Genomic DNA, 25,795 nt, shown 5'->3' on the forward strand with positions numbered 1-25,795 from the left:
TTCAAATCAGAAATTAATTCACATTTCATTATTTGGAAAGCTATTAATAGGGTCTGGGGGCGCCTGGCTGGCTCAGTCAGTAAAGTGTACAACTTTTGATCTGGGGGTTGTGCCTTTAAGTGCCATGTTGGACACAGAGCTTACTTAAAAAAAATTTAAAAAGGAAAGCTATTAACAGAATTTTTGATATCCAATGTAACATCACTAAAAGCAGATATGAGGAGATATCTGTATAAAACAAAAGCAGCAAGAACTTTTCCCAAACTAGCATAATAGTGATTTAATTCAATTTAATCCTGTATTTAGATTTCATGGATTGCAATCCATGTACCAAATACGTACCAAATACATATTTCAAGAAAAATACTACAATCAGAACACATTATTGGGTTCAGTACAATAAGATGGCGTTCTTCCCTTGAGTTTCTCTCAAAAGCTTCAGATTGCAAATTGCAGTTATTCTTTGTATTGTGCTCCCTTTCACATTTAGCACAAAACAGTCTTTTTTTAGTTTAATTGTGAAAAAGTCCTTAATATTTATGTATACGGTCTTCAGAACAGAGCCAGCTATTCGGTTGTAAACTATGGATATATTCTTGGGAAAGTACTCACAGTTAGTGGGTCACGTTTTTGACCACTCCTACTTTTGAGCTGACTCCAGGAGCAGGGACAAGTATATAAACAACGTATTATTAAGCTTCACTCCCTGAGTGTATTTATGTGGGTGCTTGAAATCACATGTCAAAAGGTATGAAGTTGGAAAATACAAAAACTTAATAGAAGGGTGGTTGGGAATATAAACCAAAATCAGGTGTGGACTAACTATCTTAACACATGCTATGGACTTGGATTCAGTTCACCTAGTCAATGGACATTAATTTTTACTCTGTCAGGACATTGTTTAGGAAAATACATATATCTAAAATTAGTTCTACTTTGTACATTTAGATGTTTTCAAAGTATATACATATATACCAACATTTTCACTGAATATCATGTTCATTTCTCTCAAGGGGCTAGGTTAGTAGAGCAGGTCTAAGTACATTGACAGATAAATGCGGTACTAGATGACTAGTATGGGTAATGGGAGAATGAAGACACCATTCACCAAGGTGGGGGATAGTGCCCATGTTTAACCTAAATCAAGTTTCAACAAACAGAAACGTGAAGATTTACAATATTACTACAAAAATTCATTTAAATATCAATCTCCTGGGGTTTTTGTGCTCTCATGGTTTCATTCCTGGCTGGGTTAATTTCCTATGATTGATCTCTAGTCTGGACATGTCTTTTTTTAAGATTTTATTTATTTATTTGACAGAAAGAGGGAGATTACAGGTAGGCAAAGAGCCAGGCAGAGAGAGAGGGGGAAGCAGGCTCCCTGCTGAACAGAGAGCCTGGTGCGGGGCTCGATCCCAGGATCCTGAGATCATGACCTGAGCCGAAGGCAGACACTTAATCGACTGAGCCACCCAGGCGCCCCATAGTCTGGGCACTTCTTATTGAACTTCAAGTCTGCCTATGGACTAAACATCACCTCCTGGGTGCTCTGGGGGTTATCTCAAACTCAACATATTTCAAATTGAGATTTTCCCTTTCCCAACCAGAATTCTGGGAACCAAGATACCCTCCCTTTCCCTCATATCCATCTAGTTACTCAAATAGGAATAAGAACTTGATTCTCTACTTATTTGTAAATTCAGTCTGAGAAGATAAAAGGACAAACTGATATGCAGTAAACTCTTCACATTCAAGAATTTAACCTTCAGTTTCAACAACTTTAAGTGACCAGGGATTTAGAACACAGATTGTGATTTCCCTCCTGTCCCTCAGGACCTGATTTCCCTCAGGTCCTACCTGAGGCTGTTACACTTAAGTTACTTAGCTAAAGACTGAGGCTGGCTCAGAACGGACCTAGAACTATTGACTTTATTGCTGTTTATCAATATATAGAGAAAACATCCATAAAGTAGAAAGTACTAGAGTGAAATGTACTATTTATGAAAAATTGCTTCCAAAGGAAAGCTAACCTGATTATTATGGAAATAGAAAGATTTAAAGATTTAAAGGCCTTTGTAGCCTCAGCTATACAAGGTGTAAGTTTTAGATAAAGAGGCAGGATGAATTTGGCAGTGATTTAACTCAGATACAAAAGAATTACCAGGGGTGCCTGGGTGGCTCAGTCGTTAAGCGTCTGCCAGGTCATGATCCCAGGGTCCTGAGATCGAGCCCCGCATCGGGCTCTCTGCTCAGCGGGGAGCCTGCTTCCTCCCTCTCTCTCTGCCTGCTTCTCTGCCTACTTGTGATCTCTGTCTGTACAAAAAAAAAAAAAAAAAATTGTTCAGAGTAGCATAGTTTGTAATATTCCCAAACCAGGAATTACAAAATGTCTATTAATAGCAGAATGCGTACCCTGGGGTACATGCATACGATGCAAAGTTCTATAGCAATGAAAAATAAGTAACCGCTACTCACGGGACAACAAACAAATCTCGGAAGTCCAAGGGGAAAGCTTCTCAGTGGCTGATCCCATTCTGTTGCTCAACCTAGATGGTGGTCACACTCACACATGTGTGTAAACTTTGTGATGATTAATATGATTTTTGCACTCTTCTGAATACATGTTATTTTTCAATGAAGATGTTCCAAGCAACTGCTTCCTAACAAAAAAATGTTTGTGAATGATTTTAGTACCATATTACACAAATCATCCAGTGTATGGAGGAGCTAAATTTTTTTTTAAGTTACACTCTATTTCAGTTTAAAGATTTTTAGGAAAATGATATGCTACAGAGGTGTCTGTGTCTCGTGAATGTCAAGGGTCCACTGTATTCACATTTCCTTATGACCAAAATATACGGGGGAAATGGGAGATTCGAAGGAACGAACATGAAGACCATTGAGCTTAAAGAAAAACTGACAAGAAATTATAGTATTATTTTCTCTTCCACAGTAATCCTATTCATATAAGGTCACTCTGTCTCACTTTAGTCTCATAATTTCTTCTTTCTTTTATATACAGAGGGAAAATACAGACGTCCATTAACTTCAATTCCTGGTGTCAGAATTCAACCTTGAGACTTATGGATGGGAGCCATGCTCCATTGTGGAGTGGGAAGAAACCAGTTTCCCTTTCCTAGCCTCATGTCTCTTTGCTTGGTGTTTTATTTTATCTTAGTAGGCAATAACGAGAAGGCTGCCTAGGGCTGACTTAAGGATAAATATTAACATTAGTAGAAATATTAAAATGGTGAAGCCATGATTTTGCAGACGGTGCTCCCTACTCTTTACTTAAGTTTAAACCCCATTCACACTCATGACTTCAAGGCTGAGCCAGTAGGAAGGTGGATACTAACTCTAATTTCCTAGGAATGAGGAATGAAAAACCGAGACAAGTAGACACGGTAAAATTGTTTTTGCTTTTTTAATGCAGGTCAAATATCCTGAAACATACATGTATTTTGATATCAGTCTGCTAATCTCACTTGAGTTCAAATATTAAAGTAACACACACGAGCTAAGAGAATTCAATATTGTTCAAAGGCACTTACTGAATCTCCATGACTAGATGAAAACAAGGACAATTAGGAGGACAATTAGACAGTATATAATATAAAAATAACTTTTTGCTTACAATTTACAAAATGTATTATTATTACAATCTTTGATCTCTGATAACCTGCAAAGCTGGCTGCATGAATCCAGCAACTTTAAAATTCAGAAACTATTTTCTAAAACTTCAGGGCAAATAATTTACAAATAAGGTACACAAAGATTTAGACCATGCAGAATTTCTTACATCTTCTGTTAATAATATTTTATGACTGCAACTTTATCAAATTATATACCTACTTGCCCTGTACATATACAAAATAATGCATACATGATAAAACATTAGCAAAAGAGTAGTCCTTAAACTCAATTTATCATAAAAGTATTACTATATTAACATGTCTACAAGCAGCGTGTAACAGGGTTAAGAGACATTAAGGCAATAATACTTGAAGTTACAAAATAAACCATATGTAATACTTTTTCCTAAGTGTAGTATAAGGCAGGTAGATGGTCCCAGCAACAAAGAATACTAAGGTAACAATCTACACTGCTGTTAGTCCCACATTTTTAAGATGGAATACTATAAATCTGGCTTTCAGTGGCACCTGAATTTTCCAGTATAATTTAAAGTGTCTTTTAGCTCCCTGAATCATGTCCATTCTGAAGGTGGTTCTCTTGGTCCTTTGGGTTTCCCACAGCGATTACGAAAACCTGTAATCAAAACACCAGAGTAACTGGTCAGTGTCTGGAAATGTATTTTCATTTACTAAAAACTCTTAATTTGCTTTGGGTAGTTCGCTTAAGAACCTGAATGAATCATGGCAAAAAGTCTGATAAGCTTGGCCTTCAGGACAGCGTGACATGATGGCAAATAACCTTTTCTCATTTTTGCCAGCATTAACTAGAGAACTAAAGTTTTAAACTTATTTAGTAAACAAATTACCAATATCTGTGGCCTCTGTTGGACTTTCTGAAATTTGATCTTTCTTGTTACTGAAAATAGGTGGACATTCTGTACAAGCCTCTGTGTGAGCACCTCCTGCTGGATGACCTAGAATGCAAAATAAAGCCGTTGTTGATCACCATCATTTGCAGCATCGTATGTAGAATCCTCTAAGTGTTTTAATGTCTGTATTAATTTAAAAGAGCAAGTTTTCTCTCGAGTATCATAATTTCAGAGGCCCAGATACATACAAATGCAATGGTAGTGAACACAAGAAAATGTGTTACGGGTTCCTAGGGGTACACAGAAATCTTCTGTGAGTTGTTCTGCAACGTATGGATTCTCCTTACGCTCGTATTTAATAAATCTCAATCTTGCCATTTCATATTTCCTTAAGGTAGTTATACTATGTACCAATGTCTGAAGGCAAAAATTGCAAGTGAAATGCCTTATATGGAAATCAATGACAATCAAGTTCATAGTTAATTAATGAACTACTGGCTTTTTGTTTTTTTTTCTGGACTACTGGTTTCTAACCGTAATTATTTTCTTTGAAAGTTTTACAGCACTTAAATTTTAGTTTACTTATTTAATTACCAATGCCTAAGATTAATAACAAAAGAAATTTTGTTGAAGAAACTTTTACGGAAACCTGGGATACAGACTGAGGAATGTAAGTTCCTTGTCCTTAAGTGCTTATAGTTTAGACAAGAGTCACCAAACATTTTTTTTTTAAAGGGCTATAGAGAATAACTATTTTAGGCTTTGCAAGCCATGTACAGTCTCTGTCACATAGTCTTCATTTTTGCTTGTTTCTTTGTTTTTAAACAACTTGGTTTTTTTTTTTTTAAAGTAAGCTCTAAACCCGAAGTGGAGCTTGAATTCATGATCCTGAGATCAAGAGTCCCATGCTCTACCAGCTGAGCCAGCCAGAGACCCCTAAACAACTCTTCAAAAACCTAAGAATTAATTAATTCAGCTCAAGGTCAGAACAAAAACAAGCTGAGGCCTAGTCTAGTAGGAGACTGACAAGCACATTATCATTGTACTTGTGTGCTAAGTTGTTTTTTTTTTTAAATATTTTATTTATTTATTTAAGAGAGGGAGAGACCATGAGAGGAGAGATGTCAGTGGGAAAAGCAGACTCCCTGGTAAGCAGAGAGCCTGATGTGGGACTCGATCCCGCGACTCCGGGGTCATGACCTGAGCCGAAGGCAGTCACCCAACCAACTGAGCCACCCAGGCGCCCCTGGTGTGTTAAGTTTGATAGTAAAATGATGTACAGTGCAGTGGGGACAGAGAGGAGATGCATGGCGATGAAACCAGTGGTTTCAGGACTGACTTCTAGAAAGAAATGAGGATCTAGTCAAAAGGCCTCGATTTTCTCAGTGAAGTAAAAGGTCATCTATTGAGTAAGAGTAGGACTGATGATTTTATTTTATTTTATTTTATTTTTGGTGGGCAGCAAAGCAAAGTTTATTGAGGGATAGTACAAAGTTCCCGACGAGGGAGGGGACCTGAGAGGGTTGCCCAGAAGAAATTAAAGATTTAGAAAATTCAAGGAAAACAGAAAGGATACCAACCAGAACATGTAAGATAAAGCAAAGCTAAAGGCCCAACTATGGATGTAGATCCAGAACTGCAGGCTCAATCTGTAAAACGGAGTGGTGTTCCCCAGCAGCACTGAGGAGTTTCAAGGGATAAAATAAAATGGTATGGGAGTTAAGAGCAAGAAAGTGGAGGATAATTTAGAGTGTGACTAGAGTAATGGAGGACAGTGTCTAGATGGACTAGAGAATTCAGAAAGGAGTTAGCATACATTAAGAAATAAAGGACAAAGGGATCCAGCAATATCAGAAGTAACAGAATAAAGACAGTAACAGTAATAGCCTGGCTTCCGTTTGAGTGCCTATCCTGTGACAAGCACAGTGCTGATATTCCATGAATGTGATCGATTAACTTCCCACAACAATGCTCTCAGGTAGGTGCAATTATTACCTCCATTTCTCAGAGGAAAAACAACAACAACAACAAACAGGGCTAAGATGAGGTGACTTGGCCTAAGTCACACAGTAAGTAAAATGGTAAAAATGAAATTGCAAACCAGGTGAGGCTTGACTCTAAAGCTTCTGTTCTTTCCTTATGATATGTTGCCCCAGAAAAGGAGACAAAGAGTAATAAGAATTTATGAGAGGGAATGGAGCCCCATTAAGCAGAGATGCAGGGAGCGGCCAGCTAAAGCAGAAGGGAGGGCAAGGGCAGAGATGACTGATGAATTGGGGGAACTATACAGGCTAGGCTGTCTGATGAGCTGCTTTCATGGCACTGATTTATAGGAATTAATAATAATAACTTAATATATTTTACCATGATAATATAAGAAATATGGCAGAAAAATTTTCTAATTTGGGATTATAACATCGGGCTGAGCCTCATAATCTTACTGGTCTTCACGGATGCCAAGTGCTAAAAGGAAGAATTCCAAACAACTGATTTCTAGGGACCTCATTCAATAATCTAGATGAATTTGGGACATTTATTCAAATCACAGTCAGATCTAGATTCTAAGTGTTTTTATAAGCAAAAGAAATTAAAACATAGAAAAAATATTTTTAAAATAAAATTTTCTCCATTAGCCTGTAACTACCAATTATAAATGTTACTTTCCAGATTAATAATATCTGAGACAGTAATTAATTTAGAAGAATTATACTACATAGTTCAGGTTCAGTACACCATGAGACGTGCTATTTTATGAAGATTAATCTATATAATCTATAACAAAAAGGAACAAAATCTAACTTACCACATTTTTCAGTGCCAGAGGGTATCAAGCCCTAAAAGGAAGATATTTTAATAGCTATTACAATATATCCCTTTTATAACAAATAAGAAAAAATCTGGTCTGAGTATATATCCCAAGAAATCAAGATCTACTAAAATTCTCACTGTCAAAGGGAAAGAAAACAATGGTGTTTTCAATTAGGCTTAAAATTTTTAAATGTTATGGTATTTTATACTGAGATGAGAAAGACAGGGGAACTACTTTTTCCTTCTAGATGAAACGGAAAATGCAGGAGCTAATACACAAAGGACGATACAACTCCATTTTGCCAGTCCTCTACCATATTCATCAAATTATGATATCATAAGATATAACATCATTAATATAGGTTACCACTATTTTATGTGCCAAGTATATTATGTTTCTTAATCAACTGTAAGATGTACCCTAATTTGGGAGACATTATAATATGGGGGAAATATGGAAAATATTAATGTTGATGAAAAATGCTATTTCCCATGACTAATATATTTAGCTACCAAACATTTCCTGAATGTGAAAGGAAATGTCTTGTGACCAGACAAACCAAAGGATGGGACAACGTACTGGTGTTAGTGGGAGGGAACATCTAAGAAAGTATTAATGACCCTGAAAATGAACTCCTGTTCTAGTCACACCTCCAAAATGATTTAAAACATGGCATAATTTAGAAATTTCAGAAACAGTCTAGAAAATGACACTCTGAAGTCAGGATCAAAAATTATATTTAATGGTCTTAAGGTGACAGTTTCTGTAACAAACTAAGATAAAATAACAAAAGAACAAAAATACTGAGTAAGTAGCTGTTCCAATCCCAAAAGGACTCACTTCGGGTATTTTTTGTTCAGACTGTTCCTGACTTTGAAGTTCACTCCATTCCGATCTCACAGGTGTATCTGAGAAAAATGAAATCTTACAATTAACATGCTTAATTCTTAAATTTCTTGCACTAAAGACACAAATAGTCCCTCTATTTTAGAAACTCACTTCCATAAAATATTCTCTTATCTATTAATTCAAGAAAATCCCTTTAGGTTTCCTTTCTTAAAATTTAGTTAAAGGAATTCAGTCATCCGAGTTTATTATGTTACTATAAATAAGCTCATTGTAATCTACACATGTAACAGACTTAGATGAACTCATTTAGTAGTACTGAAGTATATGGCTTCAGGGTTTTTAACATTCTTGAAATCAGCTGAAATTAATAAAATATTGGTAAAATATAACTCAGATAAGACTCGGGAGGACCCCACTAAGCATGAGACACTGTAAACACATTAAAGCTGTTTCTGTACTCTTTTTTAAGAAGAGACAGAGGAGAAATATATTATCAAGGCTTTGAAATAGTATCACTTTCTCCCAGTTCTCACTAATACTCAGGTGGCCTAACATCTCCCTCAATTCACACCAACTGAACTGATGCCCACCTACAACCCAGTTTAAATATTTACTTACCTAAAATGGCACCCAGTGAGGCAATTAATGCCTTTTCATAAATAAGTGCTATATTTAGTGAATGAAAAGACACCAACTTGCAAATACAACTGTACTGAGTTTAACTAAATTTAAGTAACATTTTAGCAATCTTGCAAATTAAAAATATAATTTTCAAATATTTAAAAAAATAAAGTTTTTTTCATATAAGGAATTAAAAACATTTGTCAGTATCAATTCAATTCAAACCTCTTGAATTTTATTATGCAATTCAGCAGCAACTAGACTAAAATCAGCCATGTTTTTTGGATTTTATTATTATGGTATGAAGTATGTAAAAAGCAGAAAAGACACTCACTATGTTCACTTGCTAATACAAAAGATTCAGGAGTTCTTTCAGGTAGCGGAGGAGGTGAATCTTCACTAACATCAACATCTATATTAAATACATTAAGATTCAGACAATTATAAACTTGTTAAATAATATTAATTCATTAAAGAATCAATCTGTTATCTAAAAAAGAAAACTCTGACATGCTAAAAATCAATTCCACAAGTATCTAAGAAAGCCAGTTTTTAAAAAAGCAAAAAACAAACAAGAAATCCTTACTACCTGACTCGCTATCAAGAATTATGAAGCTTAATGAACAAAAGCTTAATGAACAAATGAACTCCCATCACTGCTGCACTCTCTCCTGACTTTTTGGACACCCTGCAGATGTTACTCACTCTGCCCTCTGAGTTGGAATGCAGTTTTCAGTAGAAAGCAAGGGTTTTCAGATGATGTTTTGGTTCCATGAAGGAAAGCTTTGGTCATTTGACTTAAGCCAGTGTTTCCCAAACTGGAATCAATTGCTTAATTCCTTTCACGAATTGTGCCATATTACATACCACCATCTGTCCTATTTACTTTTTAAATCCCACTCATTTTTAACTTAACTATGTCCTTTGGTCACATTTTATTAATTTTTCGGGTCATTTTTTTTTTAAAGATCTTATTTATTTATTTGACAGAGATCAGAAGTAGGCAGAGAGGCAGGCAGAGAGAGAGAGAGAGAGGAGGAAGCAGGCTCCCTGCAGAGCAGACAGCCCGATGTGGGGCTCGATCCCAGGACACTGGGATCATGACCCCAGCCGAAGGCAGAGGCTTTAACCCACTGAGCCACCCAGGTGCCCCTCGGGTCATATTTTAAACAGTAACGACAAATACCAAATTTGAAGTGTTATTTTTCTAATATACACAGAACTATTAAACTTTTTTGAATGTTCTTTTATTTAATGCCTAAAATCTTCTGAACAGTGGCATATGACCTACTCTGAGAATACTGACTGACATCATATTAAAGCTTTTCACCAATAAAAACAAAATCACTCTTGGAAAAGATAATGCACTAAGTGAGTCTCATCAGTTAACTTATAACATAGACTATATTAGATTTCTTTTTAAAAGATTTTATTTAGTTATTTGAGAAAGAGCACGTGCACACAATCGGGGGGGAGCAACAGGCAGAGGGAGAGGGAGAAGCAGGCTTCCAGCTGAGCAGAGAGCCGGACGTAGGCTTGATCCCAGGATTCTGGGATCATGGCCTGAGCTGAAGGCAGCCACTTAACCAACTGAGGCACCCAGGTGTCCCTGTATTAGATTTTTTGAGGTTTCACTGGAGGCAGAGAAAGGAAATGTGAGGATATAATTCTGTGTATGGATTCTCAGTTTAGAAAGGATGGAGTGAGGAAAGGGAAATATAAGAATCCTCTATTCTTTTGTCTGGGCCCAACAACTATTCTCTTTAAAAAATGAACAATCTTGCCATGGTACTTTGCTATTTAACCATATCTGACAGGCTTTGTATTAAAGAGACTGAAAAATCAGCAAAGGCTTTTCAAGTTTCAACTAGCATGAGCTAGGCAGGATTGCTCTTCTCCTTCCTACATTTATTTAACTAAAGACCAAAGAAAATACAGCTTCTGGATCCTGCTGAGAAAAGAATTCTAGCTCATTACTTTACACACAGTCCATCACTGGAACTAGAACTCTCTCCTGCATATAAAGTTAAGCCACTATAGAACAATCCACCTTATCCAGTGGTAATAATTAGAGCCATCACCATTCTTCCCTTGCCTTTATATTACTAAGAGCTCACAACTGAAGGGACGGCTGCTGGAAGAAAGGGATGCATAAACTCGCATTGTGCCATTTCATAATAAAGTGAATAAATCAGGAAGAGTAGTCTTGCTTAGTTTACATCAAATATCAGGTATCTTTCCAGAAACTTTGTATTTCTTTTTCTCATGACTATCTTTATTCTTAAAGGCTTTTATTTTCTAACTATGGCTCTTGCTTCTCAGCTCCATGTTTTTCCTTGGATTTCGGGATCGCCTTTCCTATGTTATAAACTTCTGTTTTAGAGGGTATCCAACCAGAGACTGCATATTTTACACAGGCTTTTTGCAAATCATACACTGAATGGGGACTTAGTGTAGCCAAGTTGGAGAAATCTTTCAGGAGGCCTGAGTCAATATTAAAATAAGAATTCACAGCCAGGAATTTTTGTCAGGCAGTAAACTACACAAAAGGGTGTTTAAGGAATCAAAACAAAATTATTCTGTTTAACTCCCTAACAAGTTCTAGAACAAGCAAACAAAAACCTAATTCTTATGCTAGTGATTCATCTGTAAAGCAAATAACTAAACATTAAAAATAGGACTACTTGTTGTCAAGTCATAGCATGGAATACTTACACAGGAAAATTTTCAGTTAATACCAAACCCATTTAGCATAGTTAGAATAGGGCAAAAGGAAACCACAAATCACATTTATAGCTATCTTTGCCTTGGCATACAAATAAAATGGAGAGAATACAAGTGAGGTGGTATACAGCAGGATGATTCCAACTCTCCTTACATAGTATTTTGTATTTTAAAGGAACTCCTTCTGTTATCACAGAAAGACTCATCAGGTAGTAATAACTTTTTATGAGCATATCCTTTCTGTCCTCACACCAAATTCTATTTCCACGAATGGTTTAAAGAAATATATTTCCTAGGTACGAGATGCATGCCTGACATGCTACAAAAGCCTAAAATGAAAAATTTCAACTCATTTTCTTGCATAGTTGTACCTTGGCAGTTATTTTTCAAACTCCGAAGTGGAGGAAGAAAAAGATATTAACAATTTTAAATTATGGCTAACTGGTAAAGTAGTATTTATGGCGGTAACCATCATCTTCTGAAGATCCAGAAGAGGGGCGCCTGGGTGGCTCAGTCAGTTAAGTGTCTGACGCTTCGCTTCAGCTTGGGTTGTGATCTTGGGGACCTGAAATGGAGCCCTGCACTGGGCTCTGTACTCAGCATGGAGTCTGCTTGTCCCTTTCCTACTGCTTCTCCCTCACCTCCACTCTCTCTCTGGAATGAATAAATAAAATCTTAAAACACACACACACACACACACACACACACACACACACAGAGAAGAATCAAGACTACAGAGAATCCTGTAAATTTAAGAAACTACCTTAGATTCTCCATACTCTACCAGATACATTCTCAAGATTAAAAAACACAGTATGTGGGAGCTGAGGGAAATAAAGGCACCATAGTATGAGTGGTACTTATAAGGTAAGAAATAGAAAAACGAAGTTATCTTTCAAGTTCACAGTACTTACTTTGCCCGCACTTTGTAAATACCAACCTATGTAAGTCAAGACCAAAGTTCACTGACAAGTAAATGACCACTGATAATCAATCTACCCGTAATAGCTTTCGTGTTTATTACATTTGCTCTCAACTTTATGGCCTATTTAAGAAGGCAGCCAGGATTTTTTTAGTAGATTAAGGATGAGTTTCAACAACCAACAATACATCTTGGGAACCAAATGTACGTATTACCTTGAAAACCTAAGACAGTTTAAAAAGAGAGTCATTAATTAAATAATAGTAGCAGTGACTTAGATAAGGAGGATATATCACATTCACTACTGACTAAATTAAATTTCCTGTAATCTGCTAAGTAGTTGCAATTTTGCTTCTGGGTTAATCTCAGAGTTGAAAGTAGCTTCATTTGCAAGTATTTTGTGAAGAGAATTGTTTTAAAAGGTGTTTTGTAGTTAAACAAGCAGAAAAAGATGATTAACCAGTATTTGTGATAAACGTGGATGAAATTAAATGGCCAGTCAAGCCATCCCACATTATTTGTGTCACTGTTACTTTAAGCCATTCTATCTTCCCCAAAGGATTTCTAATTATTCAGTGAGCTAAATCTCTGACCCCACAGAAAATACTAAAAACTGTAACACAGGAAGGAAAAAAAAAAAGCACAAAAATTTTCAGTTACATCAACTGAAATACCTGGGAAACACAAAAACTAGTGATTCAATTAACCAAATTAAGGAAACAATATACAAAAGCTTACTTTTAAAAAAAATATGTAAGATACTGAAATTCTGCTGTAGGTACTAGAGTGAAATGTGGAATAGAACATAATTAATATAGATAAGTGCTTAGAACAGTGACTGGCACAGAATAAAAATATTTAAGTGTTAGATACTGTTATTATTACCTTTTTCAGCACCTGAATGTATTGTTCCTGCTATATCATGTCTAGCAATGGACAATGGCAATACTTTCCTTGTAGAAATGCTTTCAGTACTAGTGGCAGCAGAAACCGTGGCACTTGCTGTTGAAATATTAGTTTTATTCGTGGTCACAGCACCATCAGAGTTTCTCTCATCTGAGTCCGAGTCATCAGAGTGAAGAGGATTAGTGAAACTGAGGGGTGCTCTGAATAGAGGCGGACTGTTGGGATGATCTGCAAGATCCTGGGTCTCAGCTGGTGTTGCGGGGCTCGGTGTTAGACTCACAGTTTTCACTGCTTGACAGTGGATATCTGAGGATTTGCCTTCTGATGAATCAGGCCTGGGTAGGGTCTTTTCAGGTCCATGAAATGACCATGTTACATGTCCTTTCTCATCAAGAGGCAAGCGGTCTGGCCTTGGAGGTGTGCACGAATTCTTCTGTGATTCTTCTGGTGGAGTACGTGGAACTTTATTCGACTGTGTTGCACTGCAGTCCACACAAGAATTCTGAGAAACATCATCAACTTTTAGATCCCCTGAACTCAATTCCTGTGACTTAGAGATTTTATCACCTATACAAGGTGGAGTCGATTTAATTTTAATGGCATGTCCCCTATTCAAAAGTGTGTTCCCATCAAAACTTTTTGGTCCTTCTTGGAGGGGGACCTTCTTAATCTCAAAACTTAAATTTCGCTCCAATTTTTTATCCATCTGTTCACCAGCTGATTCATTTTTCCCTGGAAGATCTGCTGATTTGTTATAGTTTCTGTTGAGGTCTGTTGAATGTTGTTCTGATGAAACCATATGCAACACTGGCTTTGGATGGTATCTATCATTGTCCTGCCACACAGTAGTGACTGTTGGAAAAGCTGAAGGGGGAGAAGGTGTCAAGATGGGTGGCACTGGATGAGGTTCTGGTGGCTGAAGTATTTCTTCCTTGGCATCCCCTTCTACAAGGCAACTGGAAAACAGTAAGAAAAGAGTGTAATAAGAATATTCATCCCTTTATGAATAAAACATTATAAACTGTCAAACAAAACTTAATGGTTAATAAGGTAATACATGTACACTGTTTACAAATACAAGAATTTTAATGAAAAACAGCAGTCTCCCCACAGCCCTTCCGCTATCCAGAGACATGAACTTTCAGCTTTCTTAAATAGCTGCTTCTAAGATTCATTTCCATAATTTCAAAATATTTCAAAATGCATAAATTGCTATTTCTTGATCTCCCTCACACATTCTCCATTGTCTTCCTACTGTGTATCTTTTCCATCTTCTCAATACTGTTCTATTGTAACATTTAATTCAATCTTATGACTACAGATATTCTTACATATGACACCATGATTTCCTATATTTTCTTACACAACTTCCTGTTTTTCTTAATTGTCTTGGGTTTCAGATGGCTTAGTTCTCTATGTATCATCAGTAATTCAGCCCTTCTTTGAACTTTCTAACAGATTTGTACACCTCCATTTAACTGGTCAATCAAGCACACTAGGTAACTATCAATACCACAGATGTTCCTCTTAGATCCTTGGGCCCTGTGTTCCGGTGTGTACCACTGACGACCTAGGTCACCACAGAGCTGATTTCTTTCCTGTGTCAGTCCCTTCTGTTTTCCAGGTCCCATCTTAGTTTTTCTAGTTCCACTTCCTTGTTTTGGTGGCCATATCCTCAGTTGCTTCTTAAGAACTATATATAGGAGGCAGAACTGCCTGGGTGGCTCAGTCAGTTAAGTGTCTGCCTTCAGCTCAGGTCATGATCTCAGGGTCCTGGGATCAAGCCCCACATCGGGCTCCCCATTCAACAGGGAATCTGCTTCTCCCTCTCTTCTCTGCCCCACCCCACCTCCACTCGTTCACTCTCTTGCTCTCTCTCAAATAAAGAAATAAAATCTTTGGGAAAAAAAAGAATGGAGTATTAAAAATGACTGGAAGATGTCTACATATTATGTAAGGGGGAGGGCTTGAGGCTTGTGGCTTAGTTGTCATCTAACTGCATGGTAACTGAGTACCGCCCTTGCAAATCACTGGTGGGCCACAACCATGTATAAGTACACATTTCATCTCTTGGGTTGGTTAATTATTATGCTTTCAGTACTAGTGGCAGCAGAAACCGTGGCACTTGCTGTTGAAATATTAGTTTTATTCGTGGTCACAGCACCATCAGAGTTTCTCTCATCTGAGTCCGAGTCATCAGAGTGAAGAGGATTAGTGAAACTGAGGGGTTGGTTAGTTCTTCCAGAGGGAGATTCTCTCCCACCAGCAATCTGGCAGCAAGGGAGCTGGAGGATCTGACCATTCAGCATACTTATTCCTATTTTCAGTAAGGCACTACAAACCCCACCATCACCTGGACCTGATGTCCTTGAATCCAGAGACTCCCTGGTTCAACTGCTCCAGAGTAAATCCTTCCTGTGTGCCCAAATGATTTAAGGAGAAGCAGTCCTTTGCTCAATTTAATGTAAGGAAGCTGGTATCATGAACTCATTAATACTCGAAACACTCTATAGAGTACTTAAATACTCTTCTTGTTTTTAGTCCCATCCTACACACCAGCCTTAAGGCCTTCCAATTTCTGAGCTTTTCTGGGGGTTCTTTGGAAAATCATGTTGGTTCTTACTGGTTTCCCCCACCTACAGGAAAGCAAGTTTTAGCTTTCTCTGTTAAGTCCCTTTTCAATGGTCATGTGCTTTCTACAATTTTGTTGACGTATCTGATGCCACCCCTCTCCAATTTTGTTTTTTAATCTCTATACATTTTTATATCCCTTCACTATAATTTTAGGAAGTTCATGGAGGGACCAGAGTTAAATGTGTTCAAGTAGGCTTATTTAACCACAAATCTTTTTCTTAAGATTTATTTGAGAGAGTGTGTACACACATGTATGCATGTGGGTGAGGAGGGCCAGAGGGAGAGGGAAAGAGAGAATCTCAAGCTGACTCCTGCTGAGTTTGCAGCCAGACACATGACTTGATCCCACAACTCATGAGACCATGACCTGAGATGAAATCAAGAGTCAGATGTTCAACTGACTGAGCCACTCAGGTACCCCTTAACCAAGAATATTCTAAGTGCTTTTTGGAAGCAGTCTGTGTAGGATATGTTGATAATTCACATTTTAAAAAATAGCTTTACTTAGGTATAGTTGATACACAAAAACCAATACGTTTTATGTATAAATCTGATGAGTTTGGACATGTGCATATACCCATGATACTATCACCACAATCAAGGTAATAAACATATATCTATCACCCCCAAGTTTCCTTGTGTCCCTTTGTGGGTTTTTGTGGCTACTCAAATGTGATTGGTAATTAAACTAACAAACTTTTTTTCCTCATCCTTCCTTGATGTAAGGTTACAACAAGACTTAAAACACTTAAATAGCACTTATTCTAAGCCCAGCCACAAAAAATATATGCAACATATGGATTGTCCGCTATAGTGTCCAACACTCACATTTTTTTTTAAGATTTTATTTATTTATTTGAGAGACTGAGTGAGAAAGAGAGAGAGGAGCAGGGGGAGGAGCAGAGGGAGAAGCAGACTCCCCGCTGAGCAGGGAGCAGGACATGGGGTTCGATCCTCAGACTCCAAGATCATGACCTGAGCCGAAGGCACATACTTAACCGACTGAGCCAACCAGGTACCCCAATATCTAGCAAACTTTTAAGGAGGAAAAAAATTGTTGAATCCTATATAAAAGAAGTCCTACTTTGAGGGATGGCCAATCCATTTGGGCAGATCTTTGCTTAAAACAAGACCCTGGATAAGCCATTCTAATAGTTTATTATTACAGATCTTCTACTGTGCCTCCTTTTAAAAGTAATTCAATTATGCAAGCTGATGCAACCACTCTGGAAAACAGCATGGAGGTTCCTCAACAAGCTGAAAATAGAGCTACCTTACGACCCAGCAATTGCACTACTGGATATTTACCCTAAAGATACAAATGTAGTGATCCGAAGGGGCACGTGCACCCAAATGTTTATAGCAGCAATGTCTACAATAGCCAAACTATGGAAAGAACCTGGATGTCCATCAACAGATGAATGGATAAAGAAGAAGTGGTGTGTGTGTGAATATGTAAAATGGAGTACTATGCAGCCATCAAAAGAAATGAAATCTTGCCATTTGTGACAACGTGGTGGAGCTAGCGGGTATTATGCTTAGTGAAGTAAGTCAATCAGAGAAAGACAATTATCATATGATCTCCCTGATTATGAGGAATTTAAGAGGCAATGTGGGGAGCTTGGGGGGGTAGGAAAGGAATAAATGAAACAAGATGGGATCAGGAGAGAGACAAACTGAGACTACTGTCACAAAACAAACGGAGGGTGACGGAGGGGGGAAGGGAGAGGGTGGTGGGGTTATGGACATTGGGGAGGGTATGTGCTATGGTGAGTGCTGTGAAGTGTGTAAACCTGGCGATTCACAGACCTGTACCCCTGGGGCAACATAAATTATATGTTAATAAAAAAATTAAAAAGTAATTCAATTAACACCATTTTAATTCTACACTATCATGGGAAAACTAATATGTAATGGAAATCTAATATGTGCCAAGTCTCATATGTAGCATTTTCACATAGTTTATCTCATTTCATCCTTAGGACAATACTTTAAAAAAAACCAAAACCAACCCAGGATCAAGGAAGTTAAGTAACTTAATCACAAATTCAAAGGTGGTAAACGGGTGAAAAGGACTTGAAACTAAAGCTTTCTGATTTTACCTATATTCTTTCTATACTACCATGTAACTGACTTAGCAGCTACCCTAAAAGAAAAAAGAAATAAAAAGGAATACAAGAATATATCTTGACTTTATTACAAATGAGTTTGGTATGAAAGTAATAAAATGCTGAGAGAAATAAACTCATCTTTGCTAGTAATATTAATAATTTCTTTAATGCGCATATAATTTTTGACAATATTACTTTTTTAGTCATTATGCAAAAACTGAAATCTTTATAGAGTATTTAAAAATTTAATTGTACTACATACCAAAATATGAGCTACTTTCAATTCACAGTTATGTTCACTACCCTGGTACAGGGTACTACTGAGATTTTACCCAAAGTGCTACAGAATTTTTAGTACACCAGTAACAAATCAGTTGCCATGTACATGCCAAACCCAAGACAAAAGAATGATAAAAGTTATAAAAATAACTTGGAAATAACCAGAATTTAATTAATAGTGGGTAAAATAAAAATATCCTTTCAAAGAAAATGTGACGTACAATACCTGCGGGTCCTTGGTGGTTTTGGAGGAGGAGAATCTTGTTTGTCAGGATCTATGGAGCTGACCATATTTTCAGTATTAATTTCATTCTCCTGAGAGGGGAGGAAAAATGCTTCATTAAAGTTAGAAGAAAAGTAATTCTCCTTTCTCATGTCTCACATAAACTGCCTCTAGGCTTTTCAATTTTTAAAATAATGCCAATTTCCCCAAACAACAAAATGAGTTTTATATTCTCTATATTTTAGATTAAATAAGGGCCAAACGTCAATGAGAGAGATTAATATCAAAGAACAGTCTGGCAATTATCATATGATCTCCCTGATAGAGGAATTTGAAAGGCAAAGTGGAGGGTTTGGGGGTAGGGAAGGAAAAAATGAAACAAGATGGGATCGGGAGGTAGACAAACCATAAGAGACTCTTAATGTCAACAAAACAAACTGAGGGTTGCGGGGGTGTGTGTGGAGGGATGTGGTATGGAGAGGGTGGTGGGGTTACGGACATTTGGGGAGGCTGTGCTACGGTGAGTGCTGTGAAGTACATAAGCCTGACGATTCACAGACCTGTACCCCTGGGGCAAATAATACATTATATGTTAATAAAAAAAACATGTATCTTTAGAAATATATAAATAAATAAAATTAAATGATTAAAAACGAAACAAAACAAAAACCAGTCTGGGACTCCTAGCTGGCTCAATCAAAAGAGCATGTGACTCCTGATCTTGGGGTCATGAGTTTGAGCCCCACACTAGATAGAGATCACTAAAAAATAAATAAATAAACTTAAAACAAACCTAGTCTATCTCCAGCTACCGAAAACTTAATTGTGTACCATGGCTTTTCAACACATTTCAAATACTACTATAAAAGAACAGATTTCCAAGAATATAAAGATAAAAAAAGATACCACCTTTTTCAGGCATCACTACCAGTATAATCTTAACATGTACAGAGGTGGGGGGGGGATAAAGCCAACAAAATAAGGCTTCTATCTTTTACTTTTCCTAATTTTTTGGGATTCCTCTTGCTATCTAGTACTTTTAAGCAGGCCCAGATCACATTTCAATCACTCTTTGCCCTACCCTTTATCACCACAGAGTGCCCTGCTCCATTAGCATATATAGTCCTTGTATCACTCCCTAACCAAATAAACCCCAAAAAGACAGCGAGAGCCCAATTCAGGGATTTCCTTGTTCTTGCTGGTCTCGAGGACCAGTAATATTCCTTAACATGGATGTTCCAGAGTCAATACAGTTTAAAGAATCTTAGGTTGTGTTTAGGACTGTGAATAGAAGAGTTGTGAAATTAATACATAAAACACTGCCTTGAATTAGTTTCACCCTCAAGGAAGTAACTCAGTTTTATCTGGCTAGGATATGTTAACAGGCCAGAAGACAATGATTTTTACCCTTGCCAACATCTCAGATTAATTTTAAAGAAAAAAAGGTATCTTTACACACACTATGATTAAAGAACTCTCAAACTGTAGTTGCTTTTTTTTTTTTTACATCAAAAGACACTCTTACTATGTCCATCGTAGCACTTTCTCTGCCTTTGTAACTATTTCTTGCCAGTGACTTTTTTTTTAACTAAGTATGCCCAACTAAGGAAAACAGAGATCTCAGCTTTTCCACAATTTTCAGTGCACCCCGTCTCCTGATACATAATCAGATGTATTAGAAGAGATTTATGCATCTTAATATGTATCTTACTCTGACGAAAACAATAACATGGAATGGATATTTTCACTCTTAATTAAAGCCACCTAGCCATAACAAAGGCATCTGTTGTAGGGATATCTGCTAAGGTAGGGTACCAGGTAATCTATTGTCTGAATCAGGGCTCTTTGAGAACGGAAGTGGGAGCATTAATTATTATTACACCTAGATAAATATAAATTGGTATTGCCTCAGGTAAATCAGGTCTTTAGAATGCCAAACTTAGATCCTCAAACATCACCAGAATTTAGACATTCTTTGCATCATAAAGATAATTCATTTGCTTACACAGTCCCATAACAGTTAATATTTTTGTATCAAAATCTGTACACATTCACATTAAGTAGGTTAAATAAAGGTTAACCATATGAAATTGCTTCTAATCTGTAAAACACACCGATTTTTTATAGTACAATATGAACAGCCTCAAGTCAAGTCAGGTTTTCCTGTCAAATGAGTAGAATACCAAACCAACATTCTCACCTCTCTTTTCCCCCTTTTCTTCTCTCACCCCTCCTCCCTACAACTTTAGGTTTTCAGAGCATTTTGGATTCTGGAATAGTAGGTAAGGCAATGTGGATCAATATGAGACATGCACTAAACAGTAATCACTAGAGAGGATACAAAAAATGTAAAGTACCTAGTACTTAACTCCAAGATGTATAGTCTAGTAATATTACCAAATTAGGAAGTAAAGGGGTAATCATAAAATCATAAAGTAGTGAAAGCGGAGATGTTGTTTAAAGGTGAGAATATTAAGAATATAGCTGAAAAAAAAAAGGATATAGCTGAAAAATATTAATAAGTTGAGAGTATTAAGGCAGCATGTAGAATGACATTAAGAGACAGGTAAGAGGGGCGCCTGGGTGGCTCAGTGGGTTGGCCATCCGCCATCGGCTCAGGTCATGATCCCAGGGTCTTGGGATCAAGCCCCAAATTGGGCTTCCTGCGCAGTGGGGAGTCTGCTTCTCCCTCTGACCCCCCCTGCTGCTCCTGCTCACTCTCTCTCAAATAACTAAATAATATATTAAAAATAAACAAGAGAGAAATAGATAAGATATTGAGAAGAAAGAAGAAAGGAACAGAATATGGAAGGGAACAGGTGGGAAGGGAGTAAGAAGATAAATTAAGGGCATTTTCAAACAAATATGACAAAGAAAAGAAGGCCTCATGAAGGATTCTTCATTTTGGATAAATGAGAGAACAGTGGAACCATTAACAGAAAGGGCCAAAAGAGGAAAACAAACTCTGGGGGGAGGTAAGACTTTTGAACATGCTGAATTTCATGTGATGAAAGAAATCAATGTGGTAGAATAGAAATGCAGTTCAGAGAACCATTGCCTGCACAGCATGAACAAATCCCCCTGGCTATTGGACTTCAAAATAGGACAATGTTCTTCTTAGATTCCTTATTTTTCCTATAGTAATGTTTGCTCTATTCATATCTCCTGACACTATTAACTATAGCTTTTGTCCTCTCATTTGTCCTAATGTATACAGCTCTCTTAAGGGGCTTTTATTACCAACTGAAACAATCACCAACTTTTGAAGGTGAAAGGAATTTTAGCAATTAAATAATCTACTGAAATTAGGTTCTAGTATATTCTTTTGTTTCAAGAAGAGCTTACTAGAGTTATTTTTTTTTACCTCTGACCACCTTCACTCATTTCACTAATTTTGTGTCTTAATATTTACTATGTAACAGCCATATCAGAGGCTACAAAAAAAGATCAGAACCTAATTATCAAATACTTAAAGATATATTATCAACTGCAAAACAAAATAAATATTAAACCAAAGTGGGGCGCCTGTGTGGCTCAGTGGGTTAACCCTCTGCTTTCAGCTCAGGTCATGATCTCAGGGTCCTGGGATCGAACCCTGTGTCGGGTTCTCTGCTCAGCAGGGAACCTGCTTCCCCCACCCCAACCCGCCTGTCTCTCTGCCTACTTATGCTCTCTCTGTCAAATAAAAAAATAAAATATTTTTAAAAAATATTAAACCAAAGTGCTTTAAAAACAAAGGACATTATATTTTAGGAAAAAATACTCAGAATTCAGTATCACATCTAAAATGTACAGGGGCGCCTGGGTGGCTCAGTGGGTTAAAGCCTCTGCCTTCGGCTCAGATCATGATCCCGGGGTCCTCGAATCGAGCACTGCATTGGGCTCCCTACTCAGCGGGGAGCCTGCTTTCCCCCCCGCCCCCGCTCTCTGCCTGCCTCTCTGTCTACTTGTGATCTCTGTCAAATAAATAAATAAGTAATCTTAAAAAAAATAAATAAAATATACAATAACAACAGAAGGATGATAACACAAACTATTGTTGCTATTACTCCATCATTCTAGAATTGAAAATCCTGGTATTGATAACTGGTCTTTTATATAAGAGATAAAAAGGCATGCATGTACATCTTAAAGATATTTGCTTACTGAAGTGTTTCTAAATCCCAGATCAATAGGCTACTCAATTCCAGAATAAACTTTTTTAGATCCCCTACTCTGGAAAGTCATCTTGGTTGTAAATACCTCTAACAAATATCATCTATTACAGAGTCTTATATTGTTGGTCAGCATTCCAACCAAAATTTCTATGAAAATAATTCTGGAACATACATTTTAAGAGGTTTTTGTTTTTCTGGTTTTTTTTTAAACTTTACCTTTAAATCAGAGAAATAATAAATATATTTATAACTGTTTCTCACAGCATAGGTTCAGAAACGTTAAGTAAGATATTTCTAATCATTTTACTCAACCACATAGTTCTAAGATGATTTTCTCCAAATTTTAGATTCCAATTTTTTTCTGACTGGGATTTATGGTCTCCAGCCACATATAAACCTGCTATAAAAAGAGTCAACTAGATTCAGAAATACCTAGAAAGCAAGATTTCTTAAGAGGACACTATCAAAAAATTACCTAGAACGATAAAGCTATCTTTTCTTCTATTCTGTTGTCCTTCCCCTTTTCAAATCCATTCATCCACTGAGTTATATAGTTACATAGTGTCAGACACTACAGTATACAACCTTTGGTAATATGGCAATATATTTATTCTTACCAAATACAGTTTTCTCAGAAGGGATTCCTTGGAAAACTGTTTTTCCTTTTTACAAAACAGAAATACCCTTCTCACCCAGAGGTAATCCAGCAGTCACCATTTCAGCTTTAAAATGCAAGGACATAATCTAACATTTTAAATTCAGTTAGCAAACATTTAGTGGGTGTCTCCTATGTACCAGGCAGAGATAAGAAAGTAGGCTTGAAATAACCATTAATCTGCCATTAGGTGGTATTTCATCTCATCCCATAACATGCGTACCATCTTTCTTCTATTCCTTATCTGTTAACCTCTGACATATCAGACAGAAACATTCTATAACAAAATTATAATCCTAGTGTGAAATTCAGACTAATGGAAGTTTAATTTATGGAATAAAACCTAAAAACAATCAGATAATGAGAAAACAAAGATGAAAGAGCAATGCAATATTTATCACATATCATTTTCTGGAGATTACTTAAATACACTTAAAAGCTTTGAAGGTACTAAAAACTGCATTAAAATTATTTTCAAGTAAAGACAACAAAAGCAAAAATAAACAAGTGGGACTACATCAAACTAAAAAGCTTCTACAGAGCAAAGGAAACTATCAAAAAAATGAAAAGGCAACCTATGAAATAAGAGAACTGAATAGCAAAAAAACCCAACAAACAAATTGATTAAAAATGGGCAGAAGACTTGAATAGACATTTCTTCAAAGAGGACATACAGATGGTCAACGGGAATATATGAAAATATGTTCAACATCACTAATCATTAGGGAAATACAAATCAGAACCACGATGAGACCTGATACCTGTTAGAATGGCTAGCATCAAAAAGACAAGAAATAACAAGTGTTGGAGAGGATGTGGAGATAAGGAAAACCTCATGCACTGTTGGTAGGGATGTAAACTGGTGCAGCTATATGGAAACAATGTGGAGGTTCCTCAAAAAATTAAAAAAAAAAAAAAACTATCATATGATCCAATAATCCCATTTCTGGGTATTTATCCGAAGGAAGAGAAAACAAAAAGACACATGTACCACCATGCTCACTGTAGCCTAGTTACAAGAGCCAAGACATAAAAGCAACCCAAATGTCCATTTATCAAAGAATGGATAAAGAAAATGTGACATATACACACAATGGAATATCATTCAGTCATAAAAAAGAAAGAATTCTTGGCATTTCCAGCAACACGGATGGACCTTGAGAGCATTATACTAAGTGAAAGAAGTCAAACAGAGAAAGACAAATACCATATGATCTCACCTATCTGTAGAATCTAAGAACAAACAAACAAAAAACTGAACTCAGAGATATAAAGAACAGATTGGCGCTTGCCAGAGGGGGGAGGTGGGTAAAATGGGTAAAAGAGGTCAAAGGACACAAACTTCCAGTTATAAAATAATCTATAATTATCACTTGGCTAATAAAGGAAATACACAGTCCCTAAAACTCATGGATCAATATTAGATTAAGACACTGAGATCAGCATTTGGTAACAAGTCTCTCATTTATAAAACCAAGAAATTTCAAACAAATAGTCTGGGAAAATGCCAAAAACAATGTGAAGAAGAAAAAGGAAACAAAGGTTATAAATTTTGCAACTCATTTCCTCATTTTACTTCAGTTATTGAGACTAAGTTGATTTATCATGTGATGGCTATCAGGTTCAGGGATAAAAACATAAAGAAATTTTATCAAAAAAATAACTCAATACTTTCAAGGACAAGATGATTACAGAAAGACAGCAAATAAAAGAACTAGTTAGAAAAAAGAGGCAGACATGAGAACACTATGAGAACAAACTATTTTTGTCAGGTCAAAATGTCTGAAAGTCCAATAAGATCTTTTAAGGCTAAAATGACACTGATCTAAACACATGCCAAAAAGGGACTTCGCTGTAGGCTGTAATTCTGCTTAATTAAAAAGTCTGTACAAAATTAACTACAACACTTTTTATCACCATGACCAAGAATACAATTTAATTCATGTAGAATCAACTTAAAATTACTTAGGTTGGGGGGGTAGAAGAAAAGAGAAAACACTGCAGTTAATTTTGTTAAAAGTAATTTATATGTGAAACAGTAAAGATTTTTGACATAAGACCTATCTTCCTAACTATATTCTATTTTGAATATTATTTAACTTGTACTGGAGTCATTAAATATTCATGACAATTGAGAGATGCAAACAGGAAGAAGGAAAGGAGTTAATAAAATCAAGGTCAAATAAAAATAACTGTCACAGATATACTCATGTCAGGTAAAACATAGATGACTGTTAAAAAGCTAAATATTACATCTTGGTAAAAAAAAGTTTTCAGGGTGCCTGGCTGGCTCAGTCATAGAGCATAGGACTCTTGATCCTGGGGTCAAGTTTGAGCCCCACAGTGGGTGTAGAGATTACCTAAAAAAATTAAAAGAAAAAAGGAAGGAAGGAAGGAAGGAAAA

The 25,795-nt window shown here is 36.6% G+C and overlaps 1 protein-coding gene and 1 long non-coding RNA gene across 4 annotated transcripts in view; one reads left to right on the top strand and one right to left on the bottom strand.

Moving 5' to 3' along the window:
* The window catches only part of LOC116876888, a 51,877-nt gene extending 48,544 nt beyond the window's left edge, over positions 1-3,333 (top strand). Inside the window, exon 3 of the long non-coding RNA XR_004384483.1 lies at positions 3,023-3,333. This is a non-coding gene — a long non-coding RNA (uncharacterized LOC116876888). The remainder of the gene's footprint in view (positions 1-3,022) is intronic.
* A 77-nt stretch (positions 3,334-3,410) lies between these two features.
* The window catches only part of PTPN12 (protein tyrosine phosphatase non-receptor type 12), a 90,296-nt gene continuing 67,911 nt past the window's right edge, over positions 3,411-25,795 (bottom strand). For 2 of the 3 annotated variants that reach the window (XM_032873277.1, XM_032873279.1), the window contains 7 exons: positions 18,583-18,671; positions 13,312-14,288; positions 9,115-9,192; positions 8,151-8,218; positions 7,305-7,335; positions 4,499-4,606; positions 3,411-4,266 (listed from right to left, as the gene is read on the bottom strand). In XM_032873277.1, coding sequence (XP_032729168.1) covers positions 4,205-4,266; positions 4,499-4,606; positions 7,305-7,335; positions 8,151-8,218; positions 9,115-9,192; positions 13,312-14,288; positions 18,583-18,671 — 1,413 coding nt within the window. In that variant the 3' untranslated portion in view covers positions 3,411-4,204. The remainder of the gene's footprint in view (positions 4,267-4,498; positions 4,607-7,304; positions 7,336-8,150; positions 8,219-9,114; positions 9,193-13,311; positions 14,289-18,582; positions 18,672-25,795) is intronic. The other variant, XM_032873278.1, reaches the window with a different exon arrangement.

This window comes from Lontra canadensis, unplaced genomic scaffold (genome assembly GCF_010015895.1).
Source record: "Lontra canadensis isolate GAN:19392208 unplaced genomic scaffold, GSC_riverotter_1.0 scaffold48, whole genome shotgun sequence".
Taxonomy (NCBI): domain Eukaryota; kingdom Metazoa; phylum Chordata; class Mammalia; order Carnivora; family Mustelidae; genus Lontra; species Lontra canadensis.